We start from the raw sequence: 12,550 nt of genomic DNA, 5'->3' as shown, positions 1-12,550 counted from the left end.
TTTTAACTTTGTTAAAAATTAACACATTTAAAAAAGCCTCCCGTCCAAGATAAAAGGTTGCTACTGGGATACATTTTTATCATATTCTCTTTTGACCCTTCTCCCCTGGGGACCCCTCAATTTTGTTTATTTTAATGCTTAAGAATATCACCTTTAATCAGGTCTTTTACCCTCCCATACAACTTCAGGAGAGAGTCAACATATGTTTTCTCATTCTTTAGAGTGACTAGTTCATTCTTTCTGAGACTCAGCACTTTCTTCATAGCGTGTTTTTTCTCGTGGGCTGGAAGACTTGTACTCTCTGAAAAAAAAGAAAAGGAAACCAATAGAACACACAAACATTCGCTTGTGGCAAGACATTTCTTCCACCCACATGAACATGCCCCACGTGCTGAGCTATGTGGAGGGTGACGCAGGGGGCTGCGTGCAGGGCCACTCCAAGACGTCCCCGTGTCAGCAGCATGGAATAAAAACAGCCAGTGCTCTGACAAAGTCAGTATTTTATCACTTTCCCATTATTTTCCTAAGGATTAGAAGCCATCGCCTGTCAACTTCCTGGTGAGAAGAGCCACTAATCATAAAGACGACAAAGACCGCCCCTCTACAAGACACACAGGCAAACACAGACGCTTCTTATCGTCTAACCCCTCATGAGCCTGAAGTCCACATCGCAACTTACTTAACTGCCAGATGTCAAGGAACTGATTCGTGTGTTTTATGATCAGCTCCAGTTGTCCAACTAAAATCGCTCCACTGATGAGGTCATTAGTAACTTTTGTGAACACAGAGTCAGCAGTGGCCATCAACTTCTTCCCTTCATCGGTAATATTTTCTAATATTTTCTCATTGATTCCTGATCAAGTTAAGAACAGAGTTAAAACGGTGGGCACCCCACTTCCTTCCCATGTTATTGAATTCCCGGTAACTTCCTCATTGCTCTGACCCAACTTCCATACAATAAAGCAGAGTCATTCCGTGTTTCCAGATGTGCTTCTCACATCCCTCGATTCTGCTTTGCCCAGGAGGTTTACATCTCACCCAAATTCATCTCCCAAAGGACTTCCTTCTTCATGAAGACGATTCCTCAAATGACCCAAGTCAGCCAGGAGAACCACGTTTCTCAGTTATTTTAAACCTGTGCCCTCTTCAGTATACTGAATATCTTTCTTAAACTAGACATCACCACCTTTAAAATCTCCCATTCTGAGAACACTTAGAGAAAAATAAACTGCACTAGGGATGCACTGACACCCCGTGAGGGTTATCTACGTGGTCTTAAGGAGGCATCTTCACAGCACATGGAAACAAGATAAACATCAGTGTAATGGCTATACTCTACACATCTTGGCTATCTTGCAAAATTTTGAATGTGAATTTTAGGATCAATTTAGAGGGCAAAATTTTCAAACATACTTAACCACCAGAAGGTTTCTCTCCCAGTCATACAGTTGCGTCATGCCATTAAAAGCAAATAAAAAAGCTTTATTCACAATTGCAAAATCTTGGAAGTATCCAAGATGTTCTTCAGTAGGTGAATGGACAAACTGTGGTCCATTCACATAATGGAACATTATTCAGTGGTAAAAAGAAGTGAGGTATGAAAAGGAACCTTCAATGCATGTTGCTAGGCAAAGAAGCCAATCTGAAAAGGTTACAGAGTGTGTGATTCCAACCATATCACTCTCTGCAAAAGGCACAACTGCAGAAGAGGGGAGAGGGGAGGAATGAACAGGTGGAACACAAGGTTTTAGGGCAGTGAAACTATTCGGTATGATATGGTAATAGTGGATGCACATCATTAAACATTTGTCAAAACCCGCAGAAAGTACCAGAGTAAACCCAATGTAAACACTGGTCTTTAGTTATTAATAACATATCAATACTGGCTCATCAGTTATTACAATTGTACCACACTGAAGCAAGACATTAATAATAGAGGAAACTCTGTGTGTGGAGGGGCTAAATATGGGAAATCTCTGTACTTCCTGCTCAATTTTTCTATCAACTTAAAACTGCTCTAAAATATAAGGTCTATTAATTTAAAAGACACAAATGTAATATTTTCAAATGAGTAGCTTTTAATCATTACATAGGAATTCCACATCAATCTTCTTATTTTATCGCTACAACAACCCTGCCATTGAAGAAACTTAGCTTTTTGTTTTAAGGCTGTCCCAGTAATTTGATGAAACTGAGACGCAAAATAATCTAACTGTGGTGCTTTTCCACTAGATCTGAATCTAACGACTCACACATAAACCTGAATATAATGTTTTTAGAGAAATACACATCTCCCCCTCTTTGGTCACAAACGCTTGGGTCATGGAATGTACGGGTGGAAAAATCAGGCAGTACTTAGTTTTTGCTAAGGTCACCAGTATTGGATCGGACATTTATATGGATCTCAGAACAACAAAGAGAGGGTTTTAGACTCAGACACACTTGGGTTTTGATTTCAGTTCTTAACACTTATTCTTGGCAAGACCTTGGGTAAGTCCTATTACATTCTCCACCTCAGTTTCTTTGTCTGAGGACCCTCAGGACCACTTCAAGTATAAGACATCAGCATGGTAGCTGGTGGTCAGCAGCTCTTCTATGAATGGTGGCTTTCAGTGTTAGCTCTCGATTACAATACAAGATACTATGAACCTTCCTGGGTCCTTCCATCCAAGCTGCTTCTTTTGGCAAACATCAACCCATTCGAACTGACTCACAGGTCAAATACTCTGCCCTACCCTTGGGTCAGGAGGCACCACTGGACAGAGCACATGTTCCCAGCACCCTCTGTGAACATACCATACAACTTGAAGAGATGACTGATTTCTGGCCAAGTGAGCAGGTGATTCAAAACCTCACCTAAGTCATCTACAAATTCCCCTCTACTTCTCGGCCAGGACTTAGTGATCACAGCAGACACAAGGATGCCACATTTCCTCAAGTCTTTATAAGAGATTTTCTCAAGGATACTGGTCTGAGACTACAAGAAAATGAATAAAGAGAGGGATATTTAGAAGGTTTTTCTGGTTGGTTTGCTTTTGAATAACAGAAGTAAATTACCCACCCAACAGCATTTCAGAAATCCCTCATAACTAGTTTTACAAAGCCTCAAAAAAGCCAATTGTAAATAACATGCTGAACTTTTCTTAGGGCATGTCCGTTTTCCTGTGCACTGTCTCCGTAAGTGATGAACACTGGGGATGCGGAAACAGGTACCGACAGACACAACCCACAAGTCACCCCTCTTTCCTCTGGTTCAATGCCAGTTTCTACATCTTTCCTGGGACTTTCACATTATGAAAAACATCAAACATAATACAAGTAAACCATTAATACTGGCATCCTTTGTATTCCTAACTGTAATTCTGGTAAAGCTGCCTACAAACAACACATAAATTTTAATTCTCTTTCTAAGTGAATTGATAAAATCTTTTCAACTTCATACATTTTTCTTCCATAATGCTTTGCTAACCTTTGGGGTCTTCTACTGCATGCTAAGCAAGTGTTATTAGCAAGCGATAAAACAAAGGCTGGGTAGGTGGCAATGATAATAATGGGGCATTTAGGAGCAGCCTGTGAGATTTCTGGAGGTCACCCATGAACTGCTATGATACCATGCAGTAGCAGGAAGCTGAGTGGCATTTCAAGGAGTGGGTACAGGGTACTGGATTTCAGGCTGGGGAGGGGGATGCCCAGAGCCCATTCTTTGCGTCGGTGCAGGGTCTCAGAACCAGCGGCACTTAATAGCCTTTAGTTGATGAAGACAGAAGGCAGGTGTGAACCCAAACGCAATTCCTGAGTGGGAAAGGTTGTTCACCTGGCAGATCGAGCTCACGGCTTCAATGGCACACATCTCAAAGCGTTTCGACACACTGTCTTCTGCACCTGCAGCATCCCAGTTAGTGTTACAGAAGGCAGAGATCTGGGAGAGAGGCTTCTCCTGCAAGACGGGAAGATGAGGGTGTGATAGGTTTGGGGTGCTGCCCTCTCAGACACTATGGAATGGAAACACCCTAGTAATTTTCACTTTCCTACTACTGTATCAGCTCCCCATTATTTTGACCTTCTTCCCATCCCATGCTAAGCATGTCCTCCCTGCCTCTAACCATTAGACCAACAAGGCAAAAATTCAAACAAGACCAAGAAGGCTAAAATTCCCACTTTGCAGAAAAAGCATCCGGCACAGCAGCTTGCAAAAGCAGGTAAATTTGAAAAAAAAAAAAGGGCTTCCCTGGTGGCGCAGTGGCTGTCAATCTGCCTGCCAGTATGGGGGACATGGATTCAAGCTCTGGTCCGGGAAGATTCCCACATGCTGCAGAGCAACTGAGCCCATGCACCACAACTACTGAGCCTGCACTCTAGATCTTGCAAGCCACATCTAGTGAGCCTGCGTGCCACATCTACCGAGACTGCGTGCCACAACTACTGAAGCCCGCACGCCTAGAGGCTGTGCTCTGCAACAAGAGAAGCCAGCGCAATAAGAAGCTCGCACACCGCAACGAAGAGTAGTCCCCGCTCGCTGCAACTAGAGAAGGCCTGCGCAGCAATGAAGACCCAACGCAGCCAAAAATAAATAAAATAAATGTATAACAAAAATATAAATTTTTAAAATTAATTAATTAAAAGAGGTTTCTTCTTTGCTTCTCTTTTCCTAAAAAGATCCATTTAACAGTTACGTAGAAAACCCTCATATCCTGTTTTTTAAAACCCGAATTTTCTAGGGTCACAGGCCTTAATTAAAAATGAGGAGCAATTTTGTGTTGTCCCCACTTGTCACTGGGTTTAATAAGGCTCTTGTCACCAACAGGCCACTTAGAGCCACAGCATATAGGGTTAGTGCCAATTAGAACCCCATGCATGCTGAGGGTTCCCCTGGTGCCCAGACCTTGTGCCCTTATTCTTCTCTGGAATACCATCTGCGGTCAAACTGTTAAGGCTGACTCAGAAATCATATGACAGAGTCATATGAACCCCATGCCCTGTCCATTCAAATGCAGTCATCACGTGTCTCGGTTGCTTCTCACGGTCTGGTTTTACCGACTTCCAAAAAGAACATCCCCCGACTTTCAGTACCTGTTTGAACCTCCCTTCCATGTCCCCCAGCAAGGATTCCTTCCAGCCATGCTCTGCAGGGAAGTTTATTTCCACCAGTCGCCTCCAGACCTGCAAAACCCACAGGTAAGGGACAGCCACTAAGACACCTATAGATGCCACAGTGGAATTCTATGAAGGAAGATGATTACGCACAGAGCTTCAGAGACACCTGGGTTCTGACTCATCTTTGTCAATGGTCTGCTGTGTCACTGGTGTGTCAGGGCAACCCACCTTAGCCTTATAAAACGAAGGGTCCTGACTGGGACAGGTCATCTCTACAGTCTCTTCCACTGTGTAACTGGTTTTTAACCTGAAAGGATTTCCCTCCATTGTTTTATTTCAAAAAATTTCAAACTTAACAGAAAGTTGCAATGACAGCACAAGGACACTCATATACCTTCAGCTAGACTCCCCAGTGTTTAAAGCGACTGCTTTATCTCTTTCTCTTTTGTGCTCCCTTTAGTCTCTCTAGAAATAGGCATTTTCTCTGCTGAACCATCGGAAGGAAGTTGCAGACGTCATGTCCCTTGGCCCATAAGTCCTGGGCAGGCATCCCCAACACCATGTCCCTTCTGCTACACATGGTAGTACAGGTGTCACTCTGAGGCCAGTTCACGTGGGTGTGACCTTTCTCGAGGAAGGGTCCATGTCCACATTTCTCTCATTGTCCACAGGTGTCCTTCCTGTTTGGGTCATGGATCCAACTGACAGACACAGACTGCATTTAGTTACCATGTCTCTTTTCTAGAAGAGTTCTCTGGCCTTTTCTGTTTTCCTTTCTGTTATGATGATGACAAAGTTTTTTCTTTTCCATTATGGTTTACTACAGGATATTGAACATAGTTCCCTGTGCTATACAGTTGGGCCTTGTGGTTTACCTATTTTATATATTAGTAGTTTATATCTGTTAATCCCAAACTCCTAATTTATCCCTCCCAGACCCCCTTTCCCTTTCGGTAACCACAAGTCTGTTCTCTATGTCTGTGAGTCTGTCTCTGTTTAGTAAATAAGTTCGTTTGTGTTGTATTTTAGATCCCACATGGAAGTGACAGCATATGGTATTTGTCTTTCTCTGTCTGATTTACTCCACCTGATACGATAATCTCTAATACGATAATCCTCTTCTGCTCATTACTCATTGTGATACCCCAATTGCCTCAGATTTGGATAGTGGGAACCCCTGCAAGCTAGCTTCTGTCTCTTTTTTTAAAAAATCTAATAATTTTAGATGTACAGAAATACTGCAGAGATAGTATGGAGAGTTCCAGATACTCTCAGCCCAATTTCCCCTAGTGCTAACACGTTACGTAGCCATAGTACGTAATGCTAAGTAATTAGCATTGCTAGATTACCACGAACAAAACCACTGGCTTTATTTGGATTTCACCACTGTTTTCCCATGAACATCCTTTTACCATCCAGGATCTAACCTAGGATATCACCTTGGATCTAGTCCTGTCTCCTTGTGACATGTCACCACTCGACTTCAAGCACTTCTACTTTCTGGCAATACAAGGCGTTTCAGGCTGGCCTTTCACTTCTTCAGCCCCACCTCTAGAATCTGCTGTTCCTTCCAGAAGCACAGGTTTGGGGGGTTTTGGTTTTGGTTTTGGTTTGTTTTTTAGGGGAAATGACATTTAGAAGCCATGACTAGGGCCCTGGGTGTGCTCACGGACATCGGTGTCACAATCTCGAGGCCCTTTCGGTGGATGAAGTCAGGAACTGTTGTTGCTTTTTATTTTTTTAATTTTTAAAATATTTATTTATTTATTTATGGCTGCGATGGGTCTTCGTTGCCGTGCACGGGCTTTCTCTAGTTGCGGCGAGCAGGAGCTACACTTTGTTGCAGTGCACAGCTTCTCATTGTGGTGACTTCTCTTGTTGCGGAGCACGGGCTCTAGACACGTGGGCTTCAATAGTGTAGCTCGCGGGCTCTAGAGTGCAGGCTCAGTAGCTGTGGTGCAGGGACTCAGCTGCTGCGGATGTAGGATCTTCCTGGACCAGGGCTCGAACCCGTGTCCCCTGCATTGGCAGGCGGACTCCCAACCACTGTGCTACCAGGGAAGCCCCTGTTGTTGCTATTTATTTATTATACAGCAGGTTCTTATTCGTTATCTACTTTATACATATTAGTGTATATATCTCAATACCAATCTCCCAATTCATACCACCACCACCACCACCACCCCACCCCCGCTTCCCCCTTTGGTGTCCATACGTTTGTTCTCTACATCTGTGTCTACTTCTGCCTTGCAAACCAGTTCATCTGTACCATTTTTCTAGATTCCACATATATGTGTTAATATACGATATTTGTTTTTCTCTTTCTGACTTACTTCACTCTGTATGACAGCCTCTATGTCCATCCATGTCTTTACAAATGACCCAATTTCATTCCTTTTTATGGCAGAGTAATATTCCATCGTATATATGCACCACATCTTCTTTATCCATTTGTCTGTCGATGGGCATTTAGGTTGCTTCCATGACCTGGCTATTGTAACTAGTGCTGCAATGAACATTGGGATGCATGTGTATTTTTGAATTATGGTTTTCTCTGGGTATATGCCCAGTAGTGGGATTGCTGGGTCATATGGTAATTCTGTTTTTAGTTCTTTAAGGAAGATCCATACTGTTCTCCATAGTGGCTGTATCAACTTACATTTCCACCAACAGCGCAAGAGGGTTCCCTTTTCTCCACACCCTCTCCAGCATTTGTTGTTTGTAGATTTTCTGATGATGCCCATTCTAACTGGTGTGAGGTGATACTCATTGTAGTTTTGATTTGCATTTCTCTAATCATTAGTGATGTTGAGCAGCTTTTCATGTGCTTCTTGGCTATCTGTATGTCTTCTTTGGAGAAATGTCTATTTAGGTCTTGTGCCCATTTTTTGATTGGGTTGTTTGTTTTTTTTAATATTGAGCTGCATGAGCTGTTTATGTATCTTGGAGATTAATCCTTTGTCCATTGACTTGTTTGCAAATATTTTCTCCCATTCTGAGGGTTGTCTTTTTGTCTTGTTTATAGTTTCCATCGCTGTGCAAAAGCTTTTAAGTTTCATTAGGTCCTATTTGTTTATTTTTCTTTTTATTTCCATTACTCTAGGAGGTGGGTCAAAAAAGATCTTGCTGTGATTTATGTCAAACAGTGTTCTTCCTATGTTTTCCTCTAAGAGTTTTATAGTGTCCGGTCTTACATTTAGGTCTCGAATCCATTTTGAGTTTATTTTTGTGTATGGTGTTAGGGAGTATTCTAATTTCATTCTTTTACATGTAGCTGTCCAGTTTTCCCAGCACCACTTATTGAAGAGACTGTCTTTTCTCCATTGTATATCCTTGCAACCTGTGTCATGGATTAGTTGACCATAGTTGCATGGGCTTATCTCTGGGCTTTCTATCCTGTTCCATTGATCTATATTTCTGTTTTTGTGCCAGTACCATATTGTCTTGATTACTGGAGCTTTGTAGTACGGTTTGAAGTCGGGGAGTCTGATTCCTCCAGCTCCATTTTTTTTCCTCAAGATTGATTTGGCTATTCGGGGCCTTTTGTGTCTCCATACAAATTTTAAGATTTTTTGTTCTAGTTCTGTAAAAAATGCCATTGGTAATTTGATAGGGATTGCATTGAATCTGTAGACTGCTTTGGGTAGTATAGTCATTTTCACAATATTGATTCTTCCAATCCAAAAACATGGTATATTTCTCCATCTGTGTGTGTCATTTTTGATTTCTTTCATCAGTGTCTCATAGTTTTATTAGTACAGGTCTTTACCCTGTTGTTGCTTTTTAAATCATGAGTTCACGCTATACCTCTAGCTCCTTCCAAACCACAGACCTCCTCCTCTCTCCCCTGGTCCACACATCCCTCCTCCAGTAAGAAAGAACCTGGGCTTCCAACAGCAGCAACCCTGTGTCCATCTGCTCAGCCTTAGAGTACACACAACATAGCTCCAGACTTGCTACACCCATTCCACTGCCAACAACAAAACTTCTAAACGAAGTTCAAGGTGTATGTATGTTTTCCTTGTTTTGACCTTAGACTCTGTCCCGGTGAGGGTGAGGGTGAGTGGTCAGAGTTCTGGGCTCTGGATTAATGATCTTCTCCCCTCTGTGTAGATAGGTAATAAGTTTGAAGAAGTCTGAGATGGAGTGAGAGTCATTTGTCTCTGTTCACGCACAGTCTCAGCTATGTGATTTTATAATGACTCCATTAAAGTATCCCTGGAAGGCAACAGCCTATTGAAGTCTGGTTTGATGACGTCAGAGGGCCATCTGGTTGGTTTGCTTATATCACTTTCTAGAACTTTGTCCTGGAGCCAACAGTCTTTAGGCCCTCCCTCTTCCTCCTCAGTGGCACAAGATTCTGTCCACACCTCTGTTTCTGGAAGCCCTCCCTGCCTCCCAACATTTTGGAACTGATTTCCAGTTTCCTCACATTCAGACGCCACTCTGCCCAGTTTCCCTTTCAAGTAGCTCTTGCTTCCGTCTTATTCTTCTACTTTCAACATCATAAACCTGACTCATAACCTCAGCACTGGATCAGACTCGAATGCCCCTCCCCACCAGCCCAACAAGGTCTGTCCTCACCATTCAGCAGTCTCACCATCGGTGTGGGGACCATGGCCCACCCACCAGGGTGCCCGTGCCCTTGGGTCCTGTTAGGGGAGCAGCTGCCCATTCTGCAAACAAGACCCACTGGGTTCCCTGCACTCGGCAGGGCTTACCTTAATCTCCTCGCAGTAAGTGAAGGCGACGGAAAACGCATACTCGGTCCGGAACACGCCCTTTTGAAAAATTCTCTGAAGCCAAGATCTTGTAGCGGCGAGAGTCCCCTGGAAGACTGTTTTTACTGAATTCTTCTTTCCAGTTTCATTTCCCTGTCCTCCTGCTGAATCCTGTCACCACAAGTGAGAGACAGAGAGTTTGATTGTCCCTGCGCTGTGGACCCAAAGGATCGTCCAGATGCCACTCCCTTCCCCCCTGTACGCCCGACACCACCTGTGCGCTCAGACTCACCGGCCCGGCCAGAGCCTGCGCATTCATAGCACTTTCATTTCCCCAGAGCATTTCGGCTTCACTCTGGGTGGGCAGTATGGGGGGACGAGGCAGGAGAAGGAGTGGCATGGATGCCCCATCAAATGACCCCAGGCAACTGTTAACAGAGGCAACTCTGCCTCGCCAATGCACAGACTTCCTGGACTCCGAGACGAGGAAGAGCTGACAAGCTTCCTCTGGAGAGGGTGTGAAGGAGGCACCCAGGGCTCAGAGCTTCCAGCAGTTCAGAGAAGCCGAGCTAGTGTAAACCCTGCCCCTCAGTGACATGTTTGGTCTGCGGGCCAGGAGGTAAACCCACGTCCCCAACCACTGGTGCTCTTTCCTTGAGGTTCTCCCTTCATTCCCTCTCCCTGAAAAGCCCCTTTTCCCCGGGGTCAAGGGCTCTAAGGATGCCTCCCTCCCTCTCTCCCTCTCCTTCTCACCAGAAGCACCTTTACCACAAAGCAGATACAGCCCAGCCATCAGTCCCACTTAGAGGACTCTCCCAGTTCTGTGTGTGTTTCCTTTTGCTTCAACTGAGACCCTCAAATTGTGTAAGTGTCAGGACCCCCCAAAACTGGATCTGTTGGTGTCACTCCCTCCCTCCAGAGATGCCTGGCCCAAGGGCTAAAGACGCGGTGGCGAGGCAGCTGCCCAAGGAGCTGACAGCATGGTCAGTAACCAGGGCAAGTGCCAAGATGAGAAAGCACAAGCTATTTTCAAGGCACATAAAGGGTGCTGTACCCCGCCTCGTGGGAGCAGTTCTTCCCTGAAAGATTCGGGGAGCTCTGGGCAGCATGGGAGTGGTGGGCTGGGGTACAGGTGTGACGGGAGCATAGCACTCAGGATGTGGGTGGCAAGGGCCAGCGACAGTTCTGAGCTGAAAGCAGGACATGCTGATCCATGTGGAACATCCCCGCATGGTGCAGCAGCTTCTAGAATAATCTGGAAGTTTTAGCAGGGTGTGCATGCCATCTGTGATCTGGCATTGCCTAGATCTCAGCTCCATCTCCAGCCACACTAGGCTACCTGTGGGTCCTCCGGAGCGGCATGTTCCTCTCCTCCCTGACACTGCACGGGCTGCTCTCTCGCCTTGTGGGAACGTCAGCCCCTCCAAAGGCCCTTTGTTCCCAGGGCACCTGATCAACACTCCAGCTTAGCATTAAGCCACTGTGCTGCAATTATGTGCTCACAGGATGGTCCCCCTCCTACGCAACCCTGCTGTCAGGGACCCGTCTTCTCCATCTGGGTATCCCCTGCACCCAGCACAGATGATGGACGTAAGTGAATAACCCAAGTCTGAAAATCTACTCTAGAACCTTCAGCTTTGCTCCTTGTTTTTCTCGATCTGATGTCCTATCAATCCTATCAACTCTTTATGTCAGCATGCAACCAAAAGCTTTGCGAAAACTCTTCATATACTTTGGTTTTATTTAATTTCAGTTCTGCAAAGCTTTCTGCTTTTATGGCACAGGTAGAGTATTTGGATCAGACCGTGGATTACACTAATCTGAGATCCCAACCAACATTTAAGATAGTTATTTCTACAGGAACATATACCCTAAATAACTGACAAATTTCAAATTTCTTGAACACAGTTTATCTAGACGTTGGCACCTGCCTATGATGGTTTAAATAATACCCACTTCAGGAGAAAGCAATCATCTTACCAACAGTGTTTATTTTTAAATGTATCCTTGGTATTTTAAAGAAGAAAAACGAAAAGGAACAAGTTAAAACATATACTTAATTATTTTATGTCACTAACGTCCCAGTTCTGATGTGTCAAATGCTTAACCAATAAATGGTCGATCTAAATATGAAATCATCTATCACCTTCATGTGGAAGCTCAAGCTCAAGCTGGTGAAGATCACACAACAATGGGAAAATATAAGCTGCGCACAACAAGCAACGTCATGGATGGAACTCAGAGATGTCACGTCAAGTGAAGAAAGCCAGACACAAAAAGGAAAGAGTTCAAAGATGGGCAAAACTAACCCGTGGTGGTAGAGATCAGGAGAGTGGTTACCTCTGGGAGGTGTGGAGCGAGGGGGGACAGAGCTCTGGGATGTCCCTACAGCTTGATGAGGGAGATGGAGCCTGTGTGGAAAGGCTCTAAGGTGGGCACTTAGGTGTGTGGACCTCGCTACTGTATTTGAGTTTCAGTGAACAGGAATAAAGCTCAATAAATATGCATTTAGGTGGGGAGGTCCTTGCCTGAGGTCCCAGCCACTTGCAGAGCTCTTGGATTAACCCAGTCACAGCTGATACTCTACACTTGAGATCCTGCACTGCCTCCTTCCCTCCAACGCAAGCTCCGGAGAGCAAGCACGCAGACCCCTAGTTCACCAAAATAGCCTCGATGCACAGAACAAAACCTGGCATCACGTAGGTACTGACAAATATCTGATGACACAATCAGCC

At 44.4% G+C, this 12,550-nt stretch overlaps 1 protein-coding gene across 1 annotated transcript in view; it reads right to left on the bottom strand.

The window, feature by feature from the left end:
- The window catches only part of RNF213 (ring finger protein 213), a 107,536-nt gene that overhangs the window by 56,487 nt on the left and 38,499 nt on the right, over positions 1-12,550 (bottom strand). The window contains exons 15-20 of the mRNA XM_065896446.1: positions 9,816-9,986; positions 5,071-5,160; positions 3,815-3,937; positions 2,797-2,977; positions 680-853; positions 152-301 (exon numbers count right to left, since the gene is read on the bottom strand). Coding sequence (XP_065752518.1) covers positions 152-301; positions 680-853; positions 2,797-2,977; positions 3,815-3,937; positions 5,071-5,160; positions 9,816-9,986 — 889 coding nt within the window. The remainder of the gene's footprint in view (positions 1-151; positions 302-679; positions 854-2,796; positions 2,978-3,814; positions 3,938-5,070; positions 5,161-9,815; positions 9,987-12,550) is intronic.

Source organism: Phocoena phocoena, chromosome 19 (genome assembly GCF_963924675.1).
Source record: "Phocoena phocoena chromosome 19, mPhoPho1.1, whole genome shotgun sequence".
Lineage (NCBI taxonomy): Eukaryota > Metazoa > Chordata > Mammalia > Artiodactyla > Phocoenidae > Phocoena > Phocoena phocoena.
The sequence above is the reverse complement of the archived record's forward strand: the minus strand, read 5'-3'. Positions and strand labels throughout refer to the sequence as shown.